The sequence below is a fragment of the Phalacrocorax carbo genome, chromosome 6 (genome assembly GCF_963921805.1).
Source record: "Phalacrocorax carbo chromosome 6, bPhaCar2.1, whole genome shotgun sequence".
In the NCBI taxonomy this organism is placed as follows: Eukaryota; Metazoa; Chordata; class Aves; order Suliformes; family Phalacrocoracidae; genus Phalacrocorax; species Phalacrocorax carbo.
Genome location: NC_087518.1, coordinates 14,220,204 through 14,242,135, shown reverse-complemented (window position 1 = coordinate 14,242,135; position 21,932 = coordinate 14,220,204). Strand labels below are relative to the sequence as shown.

Below are 21,932 nucleotides of genomic sequence, written 5' to 3'. Positions count from 1 at the left end.
ATCCCTCCCACTGCAAGCAACTTCAAGAAAGGCAGAGGGAGAGCTGCCCTACTACAGTTTTGGGTCAGCCAAGCAAGCAGGGCCTGCTCAACCCACTCAAGAAAAGCAATCTGGAAGGCACAGATGTTCTAGTATGAAGGATGCCTGTGCTTCCTATTAGCAGCCACTGGCTTGCTAAAATGGTGACTATATAGAGGAAAGAAAGCATGTTAGTGGAAGAAAGAAGTCAGAACCAGGAGTAAACAAGGAGGTTTGTTCTTGTTAAGTTTATTGGCATCATGTTTGTCTCTTTACATAAGAGCTCAGCCTACGTACTAGAATGTAGACCTCTGGAAAACAGGTAGAAGGGCTCCATTTAAGCAAGCTACAAACGCAAGAACAAATACCAGGAAGAAAGGAAGAGAGGAAAGGGACTAGATTGCCAAGTTTTTCCATACCAAAAATCCAGATTAGCAGTCAGTAAGAAGAAAGGGAAGATTCATAGTCCAGGTCATTCGTTGAGAAACAGCTACCACAACCCAGGTGGGAGAGGAGCTCCTTCCACAGCACAAAGAGCCACTGGGACACCTCAGCTCTGGCTCCTTCTCACACTCGCTCCAGGATGTTAGGAGTTAAGCAGTAGGGGAGGTGAACAAATGAGGTCATTTCATAGCTGTATTTAATTTTAAATCCAATAATCCAGTGTGCATATCAATGCTGTTATGCAAATCTGAGAATTTCAATACAAGGAAGCCAGACCGATTTTTCCAGAAGATGAAGCCATTTTGGCCTCAAAACAAGAAGGCTTACATCGTTCATCGCTACTGTACAGAATACTGCCTCTATCTGGACTTTGTGTTGCTAGCACGCTGCAGTTCACAAGTGTCCTCCTCACTTTCTACACAATCTGTGTTTCAGTACTTGAACAGGTAATTCAGGAATTTTACACTAATTTATACATTTTTAATTGGTTGCATATATTAACATGTACTATAAGATTTTTCCTAAAGAAGCATTACATAATACATGGATACTGTAAAAAGATCTGATTAGTTAAAAGTAACAAGCATTAACAGAGATACATACAAAACTCAACCTAGTTGGACTGAGTGCTGAGCTTGCAATGAACTATGGGTAATCAGCCTTTCCAGTTGCAGCCTTCACAGGGGAAAACACGAGACGGTTAAAAATGTATGTAACTTGTTACACAGATCACCTGTAAACAGTTTCTCTCCATTGGACACCTGGCATTAGATTCAGTTCCAAACATACATAAGAGTTTCCATTTTAAATTAAGAGAAAGGTCTGTTACCACGAAGTGTGATGTGGATGGTATGGGGACATGAGCTCTGAAGTGCAGGACTCGCAGATGCTCATGGGAGATGGGTGGATTTTGGCAGCTGGAGATGGAAATTTTTAAATTTCGTTTTAAACACAGAAGAGGGGCTGTGTGTTTGAAGGCCTAAGTGTGATATTCATTTGTGAAGGACTGTGCTCAACCCCCTCCCCGCTCCCCTCAGCAGCTGCAACTCTCCGCAGAAGCCTTCACCCGGTCATTCTTGTCTAGTTTGATGGGTTCAGGGAATTCATTGTAAAGCTCCACTTCAGTTTCCTAGTAGGAGAGAAGGAAGGAATTAGTGCCACAGCTCTACAGACAGCTCCTAGCATGCAAGGAGCTGTTCTCAGCTGGGAAAAGCTGTTGGAGAGCCCAAGGCCACCCACAGCAGCTGAGCTTGGCAGGCAGGATCAGCACAGGGTACCCACCAGCCCCCTTCCTACCTGTTTAAGTGCATTTCGTGCAATCGTCTGGAAAGCTTGTTCCACATTAATGGCCTCCTTGGCACTGGTTTCAAAGTAAGGGATGTTGTTTTTACTGTAGCACCAGGCTTGTGCCCGTTTTGTGGTAACCTGGGTGGACAGAGAGCAGCATCACCACCTTCAGCTATGCAGGACAGGAGTTTTATTTCCAGGGCAAGGCCAGAGACTCCTCATATCCAACTTGGGCTAAGACAGCAGTTCTGACCTCATCAAAACTACAGCCACGATACAGAGCACAGGAGACTGCTGCCCACCACTGGATACACTCAGCCCTGGGGCAAGGACCATCACGCTTAAGGAAGATGAGACCACAGGGCACAGACTGCTCGGGTACCTGCAGAGCAGGGACTTGCTCCCACAGGAGTTTCTCAGCAATTCTGGGGGAGGGGAATCAGCTCCTCTCCTTGCACCGACCCAGGAAGATGCTGCAAATCCTTCCACCAGCAGGCAGGAGCATGCTGTGTGCAGGGGTTTGACCCTTCCAGGCAGGAGAAACTCTTCCCCAGTAGCACACAACAGCTGAGACACATTCAGGCACCTCCCACTCCTGTTTATCACATAACCCTCCCGTGTTCCTACAACATCTCCCACTCCAGCAATTTCCTAAGAGGAGGCTAGCAAGTCCCAGTACTCACTTGTCTGTTTTCTAGGTCAATCTTGTTTCCCAGCACAACAAAAGGAAAGTTCTCAGGATCCCTTGGACTGGCCTGAATAAGGAATTCGTCCCTCCAGCTGTCTAGGGTTTTGAATGTGTTGGGGGCCGTGACATCAAACACCAGCACACAGCAGTCTGCTCCCCTGTAGAAGGCAACTCCCAGAGACTGAAATCGTTCTTGTCCTGCTGTATCCCATATCTGGAACAAAAGACAGGGCAGATAAGCCAGTGCTACTCTGACATAGTCCACATTAGGGTATCTGTTTCTAAACTCCCCACTAGCTAGCCAGAGAAGAGCACCTGAAGGCTTGGGAATTTCTGTAGGTACTAAGTAGCAAGAGCCAGAAACATCCTTCTAAAAGACAGTTAGCCCTTTTTGTGTTCAGCCTCAGCACGGGACATACCCCTGTTATGGGCAAGCAGGACTTAGGTATTAGGGTCAGCAGGTGACCTGCCTGCAGTGCTTGGGTACACTTGGGTACCAGCACAGTCCAAACACTCCTCTGATGGCTGCAACAGGGTTTTTGCTGCCTTGCAGTCAGTCTCACCATGGAGAGAGAAAAGCTTCAGAAACTAGAGACATAAGCAGACTGGCAGGTTAACACTATACCCACAGGCCTCAGGGCAGCATGAGTAGTTGACCTGACTAAGGAGACCTTTCCCAGCCCTTTCTCATTCCTGAACACTATGGAAGTGCATCTTTCTAACAAGATCTAGTTTACAGACAGTACCAAATGCTGGTTTTTGACTGGGCGTCACAAAGGTGCTCTTAGCTGAGCCCAAACTGATCTTTGCATTCCCTTCTTCAGCCCACGCACAGATTTGTAGAGATTCCTAGCAGCACCTATGGCCAAGAGCAGTTCAGTGCGAAACAAGATTCACACCCAGCACTCTGACCTCTGCACCACTCTGGACTACACTGGAGCAGATACTTCCACACAGGTGTGGTCTAGGCAGCCAGACACCCCTTGCAGCCGGGAGCAGAGTCACTCCTTACCTGCATTGTCACTAGCCTGTCATCCACCATGACCTCTTTTGTCAGGAAGTCTGCGCCTATCGTAGCCTTGTACTGGTTACTGAATTTCTTGTTCACATACTGGTTCATGAGCGATGTCTTTCCCACCCTATACAGAAAGACAAAAAAGACTAGGTAGGCTGTTTCTACAACAGTGTTTAAATCAGCCACCCTAAACAGAACACATCCCAGTGCCCTTTGCCTTCCACCATAGCCTCCTGGCCTTTCAACCAGAAAAAATGCACCCACCTCTGCAAGAAGGGGCTTTTACAGCAGTCAATGCTGAGGCAACATGTTGAGTAAGAACATTAGCTACCTAAGGATACGAAGGATTACAATCTTGAGAAACCTTGCTTCCCCATCAGTAATATCCTTGGTAAGAAGTATGCATCATATTACAATCATGAGGACAATTTTGGAAGATTAAATGCCCCACAGAAACCCACCAGAAACAGTCATCTTCAGCCTCTGCAGAAGGAAGAAGTGGAGGAACAGACAATCTCAGCTGGAAACAGCTCAGACATACATCTGCTAGACACCCAGAGGTAGGGATCCTCCCCAGAGAGCCAGCTTAGAGGCTCACATGCCCTCTCTGTGGAGGAGAAACACTCCCTGATCAACAGCTTGCTGGGCACAGTGGTATAAATAAACCTTATGTCATGAGAGTCAGGTTACAGCCTGCACAGCAAGTAACCTGTAACAGCAGAGCGGACTCCTTGCTCAACAGCACGGAGCAAAGCCTTTCACTCCAAGGGGCAGGATCTAGCTAGATCACACAGAAGCTAAGCAGATGGCTCAGTATAAACTACATCTGACAGAGGCAGAGTTTTAAGAAGTCACCTAAGACTGCTTACCAGCAGTTTTGTGGGGTTTATTTTTTTTACTTTAATACACGTGAAATGCTCATTTCAAAACCACATGTCCTCCTTGCAGAAAAGCTATCCAGTTTCGCTACTGGTCTACTCACTGCATTTCCCGTTTAATATTGTGGCAGAACTTCAAGATATTAAAATGCAGGGACACATTCAGGACAGAGTGTGGTGAAGAGTTCTTAAAGCTATGTAAAGTAACACAGCTATCTTGGGCTGTAAAATCTCTCCTCCTAGCACTGCTGGTTTCTTACTGTGCATCCAGGCTCCCACTAGTCAAGAGCACTGCTCCAGACAGATGCAGATTGGCAGCTTAAAGGCTCCTCCACTTACCCAGAGTCTCCAAGGATGATGACTTTCAGTAACACTTTCTTCCTAGAAGTCATCTTTTACACTAGAAAGGAAGAACAATCCCATCAGACACCATTAGCATGTCATTCCTCAAGGCAGAAAGCAGCAAGTTTGGAGTCTGAGAAACCTGACTCCCAGCAAGGAACCAGCAACAGACAGGGCCCAGTACTCCTGAAACCAGACTCCTTCAACTCAAGGCTACACTTGAGCACTAACCTGGTGTTTGCTCATTTCATGTGCAGGGCCATGTCTGACCAGTAGTGGCAACTTAATACCAACAGGCAGATAAGCCATGCACTTGTTCTTTACAGTACCAAGTCCGTTTTGGACCCTATTTCCTGGCCATTCTGTGAGTATACTAGCCTAAGCCATCCTCAGCCTCACTGGAAGCAGCACAGTAAAGCATATCAGTTCCCAATGCAGGCTAATTCTTACACATGCTACTAAGTGATATGCAAGCACAGATGTGTCTAATACCATAGGTGGTTTATGCTGTTCGGTGGTTTTTCAGTCGAAAAAATTTTTAAAAGGGCTTCCTCCACCTTTCAGGTACAGCTTTAAGATGTGATAGCTTTCTCTAGCAGCTGTGCCTTGTGAAAATGTTGAATACCAAGGATATGCTGCAGTTGAAGCAGTTGCAACAAAACCACACAGGCCAGCTGAATTACAAGGCAAACTGCTACCAGACTCCATGGCTTTGCTGAAAGCATATGAAGCTAACTACTGCCCCCCACCTTCGATGGAGGGACAAGTAAGGCTACAGTGACAAACCTCACAACTTTCAGTCCATTGCTCTGTTAAGAGGATGAGTTGTTTGTTCAGTTGCAACATGCCATGACTCCAGTCCACTTTATAGGCAGGTGGCTCTAAATGGGCCACTAACAGTCCATCCAATTAGCAAGAGAGTTGAGCTCCAGAGATTCACACTCTCACTTGCTCCCAGGTCTTTCAGCCTGGTGACGCTAGAAATAGATCAGCTGCAGCAGGCCTGAGTACACTTTGGGATGTGCTTTAGCACAGTGAGAGAAAGTACAAAGTCTTGCTGTTAGTGGTTGAGCATGCCCTTCCTACCATGAGGCCCTTTTCCCCACCTCTGGGGAAGGGAGGGACAAGCCATTCTTAGGTGCTCAGGCTTGATCACAGACCCTGGTTTGGTACTGACCTGGTCCACAACACAAGGACTCCTTGTCTTTTCCTGAGGATCCCTGCAGGTTCCGTACATCAACAGGAGCCAGAAGATGGTTATAACTGTTCTACCTAAATTCAAAGACCCTTGACAACAGGCTTCATGTATTAACCCCTTATACAGGGACTTGGTTACCTTAAGATTCCTATCCTGCTACACTGCATTCATCGTACCACACAACTACTCTTCAGGAGCTATTCCTGACTTCCACTGCTAACGAGACCTTCACTTCAACAACATTGATATATGCCTCTTCCGAGCAGCTCAGACCTATGTGTTTCCCAGGATTTGCAACAGCCCAAGCTGCTAGATAACTGCAACCTGCATCACCCCACTACTACAGGAGGTAACACGCTCCAAGCTGTAGGAGCCTCTTACTAGATACAGAGTCAGTTGCAAGTCTTAATAATCTCAAACTCTGAGTGATAAAAGACATGCAGTCTTTTAACGTTTGCCATAAGTGAATGTTGCAGAAGGTGAAGGCGGCCTCCCGCAGCTGCCATAGGTAGTGGTGTACTTACAGCTACACCCACCTCATACATCTAGTGATACATCTAGATGGGAAACACTGTTAAGACGACAACAGCCAGAGGCTGTTGAGTGAACAGCAGTAACAGGCCACCCACAGAGCTCATGGTCTCCTGAGGTGGGTGTTAACAGATGCCAGAGAGCCCGCACAGGACAGTTTCTCCAAGTGTAAACACCTCTCTTTTCCAAGGCTGGCTGTGCTGGACTTTATTTGCTGGACTGCATTGCTCAATGATCCAACTGGCAGCCCAGCTATACTGGCCAAGATACAACCAGCTGAAAGCTGTCAACAGCCCCAACATTTAGCCCTGCTTCTGCTCTTCCCAAGATCCACACACTATAGCTCATCTCCTCTACAGCCATGAAGAAAACAGACCACAAAAGCTCCTTCAAGCAGATTGCCCCTCCTGTGTTTTCAAAGCACGTAGCACAAGTGACACTTGTGTTAGCCAAGCCAGAGACTTCTGCAGCACAATTAGCCCAGATGGAACAAGCAGCAAGTGAGCAAAGCTTTTAAACACCTTAAAGACAGCTGTGTACACTGAACTGTCATGGAAAACATCTGTATGAGAGTGTGAGAGTCACCTGTTTACCTCAGGACAGAAAAACAACTCACCCTGAAGTGACTGTGCCAGAACCCAGCACATACTGCTTCTATTTTCCTCTGAGTGTTTTCAGTATCAGTTGCCACTGGCTGCTGCAGCTCACCACTTCCTGGTACTCGAAGCAGCTTTGGATGAGTTGGCATTAGTTCTCATGCTCAGAGGGATTTACAGAGCCCTAAACTACAACACTAAATCACACTGGATGCTTAGCACTCAACTTCAACACAGCCTGAAGTCCCACTATGAAGTCAGGGGAAACTGCTCTGTCAAGTCCCATTACCTTGGAAGTAGCTCAGCTGAGCAGCCACCTGCAGACATGGGAAGGAATTCTGAGTCAGACCTGACATTGCTTTCTTGTCATAGCTGACGGGCTACCCCCAGTCACGTGAAGGGCTACTACTGCCTCATGAACACTGGTCAGGTGAGACATTCAGCTTCCATCCCAGGTGATGCAACAGATATGAGCCATAGCACAGGAGCTGCCTCAGCTTGGTATTTGGTTTGGGCCATGAGACAGTGAGGAGCTCCAGCCCTGCCAGAGGCCAGCAGTGGACACTGCCCAAAGTTTCCCAAGCCTGTTCTCCTAGGCTTGATCAATACCGCTTTGAAGCCCAGTCAGTTGATGGGCAAAGCCCTCTTATTAGTCTTCTCATTACAGGTATAAACAGACCAACACAGAGTTATTCCTTGCCCAGTACAAGAGACCTTGCCTTTGGAGAAGAGACTACACCTCCAGGTCTTGGAGGAAGTACCACTGTTTGACCTCCTAGAGCCTTCCTATAGAAGGAAGCCCCTCTAAGTTCAAGTGCCATCAAGTTGCTCTTATCAGCACTACCTTTGCTACCTCTCTTGACATGTTCTGTGTGGCTGAGCAGGTCTCCAACAGCAGCTCCAGCTTTAAAGCAGCTATTTGTGCTAAACAGGGGTCTGGCTGGTCCTAGTGAGAACTTCAATCTAGATGGACTGAAGACATCCCTGTTAGCTTAACTGGGGTTTCTTATGAAGCACCCCAAAGGGTCAAACTACAGGATACCATGCCTCCTCCACTGTTTGCTTTCAGACAGTGTTTTTAACAACTGACATCCTGTAAGTGAAAGACACTAGTGCTCTCTGAAGGTCCTGTAAGTGAAGCCTTACCGGTCTCCATAGCACCATTTGAAGGATTTTGGCCAAGAAGGCCAATGGTATCCTGGGATGCATTAAAAGGAGTGTGGCCAGCAGATCGAGACAGGTTATCCTCCCCCTCTACTCTGCCCTAGTGAGACCACATTTGGAGTACTGTGTCCAGTTTTGGGCCCCCCATTTTAAGAAGGATATGGAAATCCTTGAGCAAGTCTAGCGGAGAGGTACAAAGATGATCAGGGGACTGGAGCATCTCCCATATGAGGAAAGGCTGAGACACTTGCGTTTGTTTAGCCTGGAGAAGATTGAGGGGGGGATTTAATAAATACCTATAAATATCTAAAGTGTGGGTGTCAGGATGATGGGACTAGACTCTTTTCAATAGTGCCCAACAACAGGACAAGGGGCAATGGGCTCAAGTTGGAACACAGGAAGTTCCACCTCAATATGAGAAAAAACTTCTTTCCTGTGAGGGTGACAGAGCAGTGGAACAGGCTGCCCAGGGAGGTTGGGGAGTCTCCTTCCCTGGAGATGTTCAAAACCCACCTGGATGCGTTCCTGTGCCCCCTGCTCTGGGTGTGCCTGCTCCAGCAGGGGGGTTGGACAAGATGATCTCCAGAGGTCCCTTCTAACCCCTACAATTCTGTGATTCTGTGATCCTGGCTAAAGCACGCTATCTGCTGTCTCAGTAGAACAAGGTGCAACCAACCAACCTTGGGCCACATTCAGTACTCAAAAATTTGCTTCCCTGAAGTCAGAGGCAATTTATGATTATTCCCTTGATAACACAGGCTGTTTCTCACATTGCATGGCATGGAGTAGGTTCATTACTGCCTTGTGTCCCAGAAATGGAGCCCACATACATGCTCTAAGCTACATAGATCTCATTTCTGGTGAGCCTTGCTAGTATAAAATCAACTAAGGGAGATTAAGAAGAACATATCTTTAGCTCACAGACAAAGCAGGTTTGAGTACCTGAAGGAACAGTTAGTTCACATGAGGAGTTTCTCCAGTCACACCCGCAAGAAACATTGAATTACTGAGCTAAGCTGAGATGTAGGCTGTGCAGGGTTTCTCCTATGCTCTTACAAAGAGCGAGCTCAGCTTGAGTTGAGATGACAACTGTAATAGTGCTGAGTCAGTGGTATCCAAGCCTAAGACTATTTTGCATTATATATGCAACTTGTCTTGCTTTATGATATCTGGTGTAATTACTCTAGAGCAGCATCCTGTAAGAGTCACATAAGCCCTTAAGATGGCAGTGTGCGAGCTCACACAGGGCTCACATCCAATCCCAGGAGCATTTCTGAAAAAACATTTCCTTTTTCAGAGATATCATGAAGAAAAACCTGTTTGTTAAGATTTGGTCTAAGACATCAGTTCTATTTTACACTATATGAAGTCTCTTGGAGCAAGGTCACCTGCGTGACTGCTCAGAACACAGCTTACCAGCACACCCAGCTAGCCCTGCTCGGGAGCCATCAGAAACTTCCCATCAATCAGGAGGCCAGGCAGCATCATTCCCCCTCCTGACTTAACTGGTGCAAAGGGAATGACACAGCTGCCTTTCATACAGGCGAGGAGTCCTTCCACTCAATTTTTAATGCCTATCCCTCTAAGCAAACAAGCCATTAACAGTATGTTGACCCTCATGAGATTAGCCTGGTATAGCATGCTCTTTCCCACAGTAGCACTACCACCTTCCTAAGGCTGGCCTGCTGGAGCAGCGAGGGAGAATCCCTAACATCTGACCTGCATGTGTTACTGGCTTAGCTGTTCTGGAAAGAGTAAAAAACTGTCATACGAAGCTCTATAATGCTACAGCTGCTCAGTTGCAAGAGCAAATAAAGCCTATACCAAATCTAATTAGGCTTCCCTTGTTGCTTCAGAGAACACTACAATTGTCCTTTCACTTGCTATATTAAGACAGCTCCTCTAACTCAAAGCAGAAATGGATGGTTAAGGATTCCTTAGAGATGTTCACGTGTCAAGTCTCAATGCTTGTACCAACCTAATAATATTAAAACGCCTGCAAAGAACAGTAGGAGCACGCATTGATAGCCCACCAGAACTCTTAGATTAGCTATCCTTTAACCAAAATAGACCTTGCAATAGGAACACCCTGTTAAGTTGCTCATGAACAGTTTTAGTATGAAAGTAGCTAGCCTTGGGGTAGGGAATCTCACCTCTGTGGAAGACAACAGCTCCCTAAGCTTCAGCATACCCATGACAGTTTTTAACCTGCCGACAAGCTGCTGGAGCAGTCCTTACTGTTGCAGCTTTGCTATTAACCAGTTCAAGTCACAATCCTAAGAACCAAAGCATTTTTATGCATAGGCTAGAAGAACTGAGACATTTGACCAGGAGTTTTCTGCTCCTACATCTACCAGCTTGCCATCTGTACCTTCCATTAGAAACCAGCTGAACACTGAAGCAAGTCCCTTGGACTGCACCTCCCACCTTGCATCCTTTGCCAGGGATATTTAACACTATGCTGACAAGGTGCAAGAAAGTAGGTAAGCATGCATCAAGCATAGCTAAACTCACTGCTGCACTTATGAATACCTAGTTCTGCTACCCTGTCCCAGCAGGGGGCACAAAAGTAGGTGTTGCACAAAAAGGCACATTTGAACCTGCAGCACTGCAGGTCTGTTCTGGGTGCTGTGGCTGATAAGCAGAGCATTTACTTTCTCCACTATATCACAGGACCTTTAGAAAAAAAACACCCAGCCATGAGAAAGCTAATCTGGATAGAGCAGTACTCCTTTAGGGGATACCATGCACTGCAGTGAGCTCATAGTGACAAGACTGACCAGAAGACAGCCACAGCTGAACACTGGAAGAACATCCTGTCCTGAAATGCAGGAAAAGCATCCTGAAATTCAGCTAAGTGCACTTCCAGAGAAACACCACCTCTGCTCACTGTTCTCTCACATGGGGGAGGCTGCAAAGCACCAAGTCTCTGTACTATACCAAAGAACTATTTTTACTGGTCATCCCCCCCAAGGTTCTGCATTTCTTCAAGGAAGCCAAAGCTGTAAGAATGATTCAGGACCAGCTCAGTCATACTGAACCAGTTCCTTTCCAAAAGTAGCAAATTGCCTAGCATGTTCAAGACCTCAGGAGGTTGTCTGCTTATACCTTCAGCCACTGAAACGAGATGCTCACTGGATGTTTATCCTGTTCTCAGAGGATCAAGCTCAGACTGGCACATACCACTTGCCCCACGGTCACACTGTTCCCTGCCACAATTTATCAAGCCAAGTTTAGCTGAGGTTTTGAGTAGACACACGAATTTGTCCCAATCCAGCTACCTTGAAAATGCAAGTCCTCATCCTGAAAAAAGGCAGATAGTCTGCCATTAGTGGACCAGGATCACAGTTCCCACTTGCAGAACATCCAGGTGGTCCAGACACCCTCCACATTGAAGCATCCATCTCTAATTGCAGCAGGAGCTCAAGGTGGAGCTGAAAAAGTTGGACCAATGTTATTTGACAACAACAGCTTGGTTCCAACTACCTGGTCATGCAGACATTGCTAACACAGTATCTACTAATGCAAAGCTACAACTGACAGCCTGAGCAATTCAACATGAATGTCTACCCAAGACCAGCGGATATCAACCTTTAACATCTCTCACCTGCATTCTCCTGAGCAACACAACAGCCCACAAGCAGAGCAGAAGCCCTGTCCTTTCAGCTGCAAAAAAACCTGAGCACTAGCCAGAGGACAATCAGCAGGAGCTGTTACTTTTGTATGAACATGGCTTAAGAGGTGCCAAGCTGCCTTTAAGGAAGAAACTAGAAATAAGCCTGCCTTTGATTCCCGCCCCCTGACTGTTATAAAGCCTGCATATTTTCCTTACGAAACCTGAGTGCTGCACAAGCAGAACAAGTGCCTAGCACCCTCACAACGATGACTGCTACAGAAGCACATGAAGTTTTAACAGCAAGTTGTGTCGTGCAGCCACTGTCAAAGCAAAAGCAGGACAGTACCCATCTTCCACTCCCATGGCAGATCTAGTAGCTCAGCTTTCCCAGCTGGCTGGAAGATCCCATCTAGGAAAGTGTCATATTTAGTGGGCACATCTGCTGGCTTTGTGCCTAAAAAACAAATTAGGAACACCTTGCCATTCAGGTTAACAACTTGTAAGAACTGTTCTCTGTAAATGGGTTTTTTAGGGCAACCGACTCCTACAGTCCATACAGTCAACACAGTTGCTTTAGAGGTGCTTTTGGGTTTCACTGATGCACCACAGAGAAGCAGTCAGTTAAAGTGGAGCCCACACCAAAAGCAGCTGGCAAGATATTCCTGTGACAGCTTCACAGAAGGGTACACTCTAGCTGCTGCTGTATCAGTAGCATCTCAAAACTGCTTTCCACCTCCTTCCTCCCCACACATTTATGTTGCTGTTCTAACCAACATATTCCCTCCTGCTGATACCCAGCCAAGAACTCAACCACAGCTCATCGTTCCCTCCTCAGGAGGGGCAGCTAGGCTGCCTGCTACTTACTGCAGTTTCACCAAGAGCAGGCTTCTGTCTGGCTGGTGCCTTTCCCAGCCAGCCCCATGAGGCAGGAATTACCTCTGTTCAGGGATCTGAAAGTTTCAGCTAGAAATTAATTTTTGATACTTTGTGTAAAACATTTATTGCAAGTTGTCAGGTGTAGTTATGCTGTCCAGTGTCTCCTACCCCCACCTAAGAGTCCTAAGCCAAAAGCTTCACCTTCCTGAAGAACAGCCTAGAATTTTAGAGGCTTGCTAGCACACTGACATGGCTCAGATCAAATCAGAATCTTAAAACATGTTTCAGTATCCCAGAGGAATTAGCTTTTTAGACTACAGCTGTCTGGAGTAAGTTTCCACCTCATTCTGAGGGTGGAGTTGCAGCCTCCAGTGCCGGAGGAACTGCTCTAGGACCAGCTGAAGCTCAGGAACCAGCCAGCAGCATCCAGCTACTGCTCAGCCGCATCGCTTCAAGTTCAGTTCACTGGCTGCTTCAATGTGAGCACCAAACTGGTGTGACATGGTGCTAACAGCCAGCTGACCTGGTCTGTGAGCTACCTGCCAGATGGATATGACACGAGGCCCACAGGCTACATCCTGTTCCTGGATAACATGCTCTTAAGACAGCTCAGTGCTAAAGGGAGGGAATGATGGAGGCAACAAGCAGATTGGGGGAATATGCAAGAAACCCAGCTGGAAAGTAAAAGCTCTGGAACAATTATGAGCAAAATAAGCTCTTGGTGTGACCAAGGAAGCTCCAGAGCTTCTCTGGTTCTGGGGAAGATGCTCCTTTCGGTGGCAATGAGGTTTTACCTTGCCTCAGACATACTCTCAGTTGCCAGCTGGAGGCTCTAGGATGCATCCCTGCTGTGGGCAAGAGCTCAAAGGGCTCCTTGGAAAAGGGTTTGCCAGAAAGTCCAGATGACACAGGGAAGGCAGAAGCAACGCCACTGGTACAAGCCATGTCTACAGTGGAATCACAGGACTTGCACATGAGAAGGGGTCTGCCCTGTCTGAGGTCTCAGCTCAGCTGTGGCTCTGTTAGGGCTGCAAGTGCTCAGATTTGGAGAACACTGCATTCCTGAGAGGCACTGATGCACATGATCAGTCAGGCTCAAAGCCCAGGTTCTCAAAGCCAAGTTCTCCAGTCCAAGCCTCACTGATTCACATCCCTGTTACACCTCCCAGCATTTCTCCAGATCAGAGTTGTTTTATGCCTGTACAATGTTTAAACAATAGATGTGGAACTGAGTAAGTTTCTTGCTCTAAAGTTACCATTATGAATTGTGACTCTACCCTAGAAAGTCCAAACTACGTAGGACTAGTTGCCACATCCAGGAAGGTGTAAAACTTAGAAACTTATCTCTACTCATTTAGATATCACAGCAGCCACCTTCTCTTGAGGAATTTTCATGTTGTTCTGACTACATGGTTTGAAAGCAGGAGCAAAACAAGCATGGAAATGCATTTCTTACAGTACCAAGGCAGATGTCTCTCTGCATGTTTAGTCAGACCACCGGTATGCTTAGGAGCAGTGGGAAAGGTCTGCAGGTCACTTCTTGCTGTCTGCACAAACACTATTTTGTCCAGACTGCTACTGCGTGTGAAGTTACAGCAGCACGTGTAGGCTCTTCCAGGTGATAAACATCCTGTGCCAAAAGGAGGGAGGGAAGGAGTGCAGAAAGCGTCCTCAGCAATACAGCCAGCTATGTCGGACAGCCATCCCGGATGGATCACTTTGCTCCTCAGCAACCTGAGCATGATCACCACCTCCACAGAAGGCAGCAGGTATTTGGAGACTGCTGCTGTGCACTGGGGAACGCAGGGAGGCCCTTTTTGCAATAAGGGCACACAGTAACAAGATCAGGATCCCAGACAGAAAATCAGGGCTGCCGAAGTGGTAGTCTTCAGGTTACAGGAAGACAGCTCTGTGAAAAACCCATACTCAGAAGCTTCACTGAAAGCTAGATGTTTCCAGTCACGAAAGTTCCTCCAGCAGCTGAAGGGCCCTTATACCACAGAATATCTTTCTCCCACGAATGCGCAGACATATATAGAGCTCTAACAGCCCAACAGCACACATCTGAAGATCTTCAGCTTAGCCTTCTTTTGGAGGCTCAAGTTGTCAGTATTGCTGTGCCCCCACCTTCCAGGAAGAAACAGTTCCCCTGTAAATCCTACAGGATTTCAGGTGGTTCCCAATTGATTTTCCCCAAGTATCAAGCTGTTACAAGAACAGGCATGCTTGCTTTAACACCCCTCCCCCTTGATCAGAGCAAGCTCAACTTCCCTTATTCTGCCCTGGGGGAGACAATCTCAGGATGTGGGAGGAGAGTTGAGCACATTGCTGGCTGCTGGGAGACACTAGGCAACAAGCCACGTATCTTGACTAAGGGCCTTGCCTACGCAAAGCATTTCAGCTATACCAGTAGAGCTTCCATGTTGCCATGCCTCTACCAGAACAGTCTCCTTGGTGGAGAGCTGCCAAATCAAGCAAGACAAATCTTACACTACTAACTGGAACACAGCTATAGTGCCCATACAGCCTGGCTTATAGTCCTGTCTGTCAGCCTTTTGGCACACAGCCACCCAACCAGTAGAGCCAACAGTTTCAGTAACCCCTATATGAATACCAATAGCCCAATGTGGTTCTCACATCAGGCCATCCCACTGAACAGAATTCCCCCATTACTTTCTCTGAATCAAGCACAGTGCCAGGAGCACCTGGGTTTTAATCTTTGTGTCCCAAAGATAAAGCTGACCAATTCAAAATATTGCAAGTTAGCCAGGCAACTAAGAAACAGTAAAGCTGCTGGATCTTTACCACATCTGACAGTATTTTTCAAGTACTCAGATTAATTTCTAGTTTTGTCTACAGCTCCCTAAGGTTTCACACATTCCTGTCATGCTTTCAGTTTTAGAAACACAAATAGGAGGTGTTAGATAACCTCTGCAGCAGTAAGCAAAGCACAGATCTTAGACCTTGTCAATGGTAAACAAGCCTTGTTTATCTACTCCTGGCTGCTAGCTTCCACCAGTTCCTAGAGGCTGGACAGGAAACAAGTGACTGAAATGAGACTTTGACCAAGGTTCAGGCCTTCAAGTCACACAATGGTCCTCAGGAGGCCTGCTGGACCCTGCAGCTTACACCTGAGATTCAGATCAGAGAGTGAATACTGACTGTCTCTCCTTCAGCACCAGGAACTTGATAGCAGAGGTAGAACAAATGCTGATGGGAGATCCTACTGCCAGACAAGCAGATATGGAGAAGTACAAAACCAACAATAATGGCAAAAGCCTTACTCCTGTAAATCTATTCCAGGAGGTCCTATACTCAGTAATGAGTCTTCTAGAGAAGAGGCTTTCTCTAGGGACAGGTTGCAATCTAAGAACTAAGCCTTGATCTGCAAGCAGAACTCCTGATCCTAAACACCCTCAATACCTCTTACTATGCTAATGTAGTTTGCAGAGCAGGAAGGACAAGTATTTCGGTACCAGTCCCAGGATGGGAGTGTAGCAGGTAGCTTGCCATGACAGCTGAGTCAGTGCCTAACAAGGAATTCCTACTGTGGAGAGTCACTTTCAGACTCACACTTCATACCCTCATACCTCTTGCACAGATCCTGCATTAATACTTTGCCAGCTCAGCTATTCTCTCAATGAAGCTCTACAAACCTCACTGAAGTGACTTGCATGGTGAAATTAAGAGAGCAGTGCTGGTAAACTGCATCTGCTTGTTGGGGGGGGCAGGGAGATCAGGCCTAGGCATGCCTCAGGTACAACCACCTCACTGCTCGTTCTTGAGACACTGTTACCACTGTGCCAATTTGGACTTCAGATCTCATTATCCATGTCTGGGAGCCGAAAGAAAGCGAGCACTACAGAGCCAAGTGACTCAGCCCACTTGAGGGAGACAAGCACTACACAGGTTACTTTCAAGAGGATGCTGCTTCCCAGCTGGAGAGAGATCAAGGGTTCAGCACAGACTCATTAGATAAACTGGTAGCCCCAGCACCCAAGGTCCAGGTACTCCAGCCAGGTAGCCTCTGAAAGCAGCTCCAGCTGCTTGACTTCACTTTTGTCCACCACTTCACCAGTCCAGTTTGTCAGCCACATGACTGAAGTTACAGTATGCAGTGATATCAGACAGACTCCAGAAAAATACTGTTTTCTTAATTGGCAATATAAAAACCTAGTCAATTTCATTCAGGAGTTTCTGCTTGAAAGTCATGCAAGTACAGTTAGATATAATTAGTCACCTGAAGTTGGCATTTTAAGTAGTTATGGAGAGGCAAAAGGAAATCACTTGCTACACCATGTGCCTTTAAATTATACAAATAGGAATCTGTGCCACAACTTTACACTTCAATCCCATCTCAAAGTCAGCACACCCCTCCTGAAGTTTCACTGTCCTGTGAAAACATCCACAGCCTCAAGACCAGGTTCCATAGCAAGACAAGTCAAGGCTATTTGAGACCAGCTGTAAATCAACACACTCCAGTGGCCTTAAGGAGCTTGCTCCCCTCCCATCACTGACCATGAGTTAGCAACAGCAGTGTTGACACAGCTTCCCCCGTGGACGGAGCACTCCGCTCATTGCTGGCACCAGAGAGGAGGAGCAGTCTCACAGGAACAGCACTAACAGCAACAATGACATCACCACGGCAGATCTCCACTGAGCAGAAAATGCAGTAGCACACCACTTTCGAGCACTGCATCCCCTTGAACAGAGCACAAAAGCAACAAGCACACTGGAAGCCAGAGAGCAACCATGTGATAGAGGGGTATCCCTTCACTGCCTGCTATTTCTGAACAGCACATACGGAGTCACTGACCTTGGGCACTCAATTGGAAGTTTTATTCAAGGTGCATTTAAAGGGAAATACAATCTTCAGTACAGCAGCTAACCGCAGAAATGAAAATGGTATATGAACTATTGTCATTCAATTAGTTATCCATACCTAATTCAGTTTTGAGACACACAGCTCACATTTGGATTGTTACTGCAGAAAGCAACCTTTTTATCCTCATAATCTACTACAACAACTATGTCTGAAGGCAGACGGTTATACAGCAACTACAAAAGATCACTTTAGGAAGCTGCAAGGGGAAGCCAACTGAACTCCAACTCATCAGGCAATTAAACTGAAATTATCAAAACAATGCTGTGCAAGGATAAAATACTTCAGCATGCGAAGGGTGCAGGATTGCTGTCAGACAAGCAGTATGCAAGCATGCTAGTGACCAGCTAAATTCAGCATTTAGGTAAGGTCTTATCTGGACTCCCTTCCATCAAGGCAACAAGCTTTAAATTATTCTACAGTTCTGCAAGGAACTCTTAGGTCCATCAGGCTCTAGTAACAAGGGCTTAGTAGCTGTTCAGGTCACAGCCAAGAAACCCGGAAGGCATTAGGGAACACTGACAGCACACAAGGTAAGGGTTCTGTTCTTGTTTATCAAATACTCAGTTATTGAAGAAATCACTATATTATAACAGCAAGGACAGCCACCAGTAAGTACCTGTGAGCCCACACACCCACCGGTTTTAGGAAACGCAAATATTCAAGTCCCTTATTCCATAACCCTTACTGCCAGAGACCTATCTCACCATGTAGCATTTAAAAACACACCCTAATCAGCACAGGCAATTTGTTTACAGCCAAATGTTAAGTTCTGCATAAACTAGTCTCATTTTCACAGAGAAGTCAGACCAAAATCCCATACATGTTAGAGACAAAGCTATTTATAGTTTTGCACAGATGGTTTGATTTTAATTTTCATGTTTCCTCAATGACAAGCTTTGCCAGAGATTTGCTCCGACAGGTAATTCACATGACCTTCCAATACAAGAGTCTTAAAACAGAAGCTTTAAGAAGGTACTGCAGAAATTTAATTTGGTAGCCCTCTTGCCCACAGGCATTCATTTCGGGCAGTAAACCAAGCAAAGCTGTATCTTCCCTAGGTGATTTCAGAGGAGGCCCCATAGCAGAACTTGAACGTTTTTCCACTTTCAATTAAGGACTCAATGTTGTAGCATGTCTGTGCTACTCAGCATACAGTTTGATTCACTGGCTTTGATAGGAGGGCAACAATGCAACAGTCTCTGCAACAGTTATTTAAATTCTTAACTTGGCACCTTTGCCGTTTAAGGTACAACTCTTAATGTGCCACACTGAGCTATTAGTAGGGTATTTGAGGACATGGACCACAGCATGACACCATAAGGAAGAGGAGAGTTTAATGTACTTACTGCCTTGCATCTTATCAGTTATACTTCTCACTGCAGGTTAGGGGAGCAAGAAACTGCTATTGGATTTTAAAAGTTTTCCATATTGAGGGGTCAGATTGACCCCATCTTACAGCTTTTCTGCACCAGAAGTAGAGTATTAACATAACAGCACAAAAAAAAAAAGGCAGCACTTGAAAGTAATAGTATTAGAGCTGCTTTGGATTCTGAGGACTCAGGCCAGGCATGGTGGGTCTACTCATTAGTTCATGGAGGGCAAGTCATGTGTTCAGTCAGCTGTTGGAAGTCACAAGGGGGCGGGGGAGAAAAAAGACAAGTATACTTGTTCTTCCTGAATAAGTACAGCAATGAAACCCTGATTATTTAACAAGGAATATTCAAATGACTCCACCCACTTTAACCTCAAATACAGCTACTGAGAAGAACAGGGTACATCAACTCCAACAGCCTGGCTTTACTGGAAGCACCGCAGGCTGCAGCTTCAATCACACACTACTGGTACCACCGCAGCCCAGGAACATAGTATAGCCACAGGTAAGCCTTTAAATCATAGCCAGCCAAACATCATGGCACACCTGGTTATGTGCCATTCCCCTAAAGACAGGACTCTCCACTTCCCCCAGCCCCAACTCCCACTGGGAAACACAGAGTGCTAGGCACAGGCCAGAGCTGGATGGCCAGTGGCAAGTGCTGGAAGGTTTAAAGCTCCTGTATTGGCAATTGACAAATGAAGAACAGCTTGCTTACGGTTGGGAGGACTTTGTTCTGTCATGTGTTCCCAGTTTACATGTCAAAAACCCTTATATACACCTATCACAACAGCTCTGCTTATCAGCAAGTATTTTTGGTTTTCAAGGAGATAATACTGAGAATTCCAGCTTTGACTCGAAGGGTTTGGAGTTAGTGTGTAAGACACTTGTTTTGATGCTGAGGCTACCTATTGTACTGCAGATTGAGCCAGCCTTTTAACAGCTGTTTTACTACTAAGAAAATTCCTCTATTTACAGGGAAAACAGTGTAGTTGCCTCAAGTACAATTATTAGGTATTTCTATATTTATTAGTCTGTACATACCTGGAGACTAATAACCTACCTACCATTTAATTTACCTTATTATACACTCACAGTCAAAAGCACTTCTAGCATCCACTCCAGTACTTCTTCGAACTGACTCAGGCTTTACACATGTTGAGATCTACTTTCGCAATAACTGCCAGTCTCTTCAGCCGCCTGTTTTGTCACGTTAATTGCTCCCGGGGCAGCCTGCTGATCTTAAAAGCGATATCCACCGACCACCGGGAGCAGCATTTCACCTCCCCAACCCCGCGCTCCCCCACGGCTCAGGCCGCCTTCGGACGCCGGCTGCCCACAAGCCTCCTCACGCTTTGAAAGGAAGCTCCAGCAGCATCGCATCTCGCTGACAATACGCTCTCCTCTCCGGGAGGCACCGCTTCAGGCCTCTCCAAACCTCCCCAGAAAGGAGGCTCCCGCAAAGGGCCCAGAAAAACGCGCATCTCGGGGAAGGACCGCGGGCCCCCCCTCCCGCTGCGCTGCGTCAAGGAGCTCTTTCCCGTGGGAGACCCCTGCAGCCCGGCCCCATTGTTCCGGGGACACCAGCGGGCCGGGCCCGGCCCGGCTCCGCGCAGCTCAGCCCCGGCCGCCTGACCTCGCCACGGGGTGAGGCGAACGCCGGCCCTCCCCGGCAGCCGGGCCCGGCTGGTGGAGCCCGTCCGGGAAAGCAAGAGACGGCGCCTCCCCCAGCCCCGCCGAGAGGCCCCAGCGGCCGTCTCCCCCCCCCCCCGCCAGCCCCGACCCCACCGCGGGGAGGGGCCCCGCGCAGCGTTCCCCACCCGGCGCCTCCCAGCCAGGGCCACCCCCCAGCCCCCCACGCGTGCGGCAATCTCCGCGCGCGGCCTCACCCGGTGCGTGTGCCGCGGCGCCCGCCCGAGACTCACTGCCAGCCCCCGTTCGCCTCGGTCGGCTTTAATGGGCCCAAGCAACTCCCCGCTTTCGCTTCCGCCTCCCCCCGACAACTTCCGGTCACGGGGTCCGCCCGCTGCCCCTGACGTCAGCGCGCCGCCCGGCAGCCGGCGGAGAGGGGAGAAAGGGGAGTGGCGGGGCGCGCGCGCCGCGTGGCGGCGGGGTCTCGGGTGCCGTCGTGGGTGTCCGAGACCGCGCCGGGGCCGCGCCCCGCAACGGGCCGGGGCACTGGTAGTGTCGTGCGGCGAAGGGCCCGGCTGAGCGCGGGCCCCCGGCCCCCCAGACTTTGCTTGTGGTACCACGCAAGCCGCTGCGCCCGTGCGGGCGTGGAGGGCGTGGGTGGGAAGGGGCGTTCCTTCCCCGTGCCTTCCCACGGCAGCAGAGCGATGGGGTGTCTTCACGGCAGCGCTGCCACAGCACTTCCCTCACAGCTCTGAGGAGAGCAGGAAAGGTCCAGTGGAATTTTCCCACTTCATACTTTCAAAAATAAAGGATGGGGCACAAAGGGACAAATCTGTCCTTTGGGATCTTTTTATTTGCAGCTGTCACCTGGAGTGAGGTTGTAGCAACAGCATTTGTCAGGAAAAAAAGAAAAGTAAAATACGACAATTTAAGATACATCAGGTTGATTAATCGGGTAATAACCAGTTCCAAGATCAATAATGCAGGCAAGTGAAAGAGGACCATGTAAACTCTCCAGCACCTTAACACATGGGAGAATAACTGTCCTGGTGGTGTGTGCTGGTTTTGGCTGGGTTAGAGTTAATTTTCTTCACAGTAGCTAGTATGGGGCCATGTTCTGGATTTGTGCTGGAAACAGTGTTGATAACACAGGTATGTTTGAGTTACTGCTGAGCAGCGCTTACACCGGGTCAGGCCTTTTCTGCCTTTCACCCCACCAGTGAGTGGGCTGGGGTGCACAAGAAGCTGGGAGGGGACACAGCTGGGACAGCTGACCCCAGCTGACCAAAGCGATATCCCACACCATATGAAGTCATGCTTAGCATATAAAACTGGTAGAAGAAGAAGGAAGGGGGGGATGTTCAGAGTGATGGCATTTGTCTTCCCAAGT

General features: G+C 47.6%; 1 protein-coding gene across 1 annotated transcript; it reads right to left on the bottom strand.

Annotated features, from left to right (window-relative positions):
- Positions 1 to 640: 640 nt before the first annotated feature.
- Positions 641 to 20,952, bottom strand: RAB7A (RAB7A, member RAS oncogene family). The gene is made up of 6 exons (XM_064453779.1): positions 20,800 to 20,952; positions 4,670 to 4,730; positions 3,450 to 3,576; positions 2,433 to 2,651; positions 1,759 to 1,887; positions 641 to 1,591 (listed from the first exon to the last, which is right to left on the bottom strand). Exons 2-6 carry the CDS (start codon positions 4,720 to 4,722, stop codon positions 1,496 to 1,498), a joined length of 624 nt encoding a protein of 207 aa, XP_064309849.1. The 5' UTR covers positions 4,723 to 4,730; positions 20,800 to 20,952; the 3' UTR covers positions 641 to 1,495.
- Between the last annotated feature and the right edge of the window lie 980 nt (positions 20,953 to 21,932).

Bases quoted from the DNA above. Each gene is read 5' to 3' on its own strand.
- RAB7A (XM_064453779.1), bottom strand. From the start codon at position 4,722: ATGACTTCTAGGAAGAAAGTGTTACTGAAAGTCATCATCCTTGGAGAC. The intron at 1,888-2,432 runs GTGAGTACTGGG...CTGTCCACCCAG, and splicing joins TTGACCTAGAAAACAGACAA to GTTACCACAAAACGGGCACA. The intron at 1,592-1,758 runs GTAGGAAGGGGG...CTCTCCTACTAG, and splicing joins CACGAAATGCACTTAAACAG to GAAACTGAAGTGGAGCTTTA.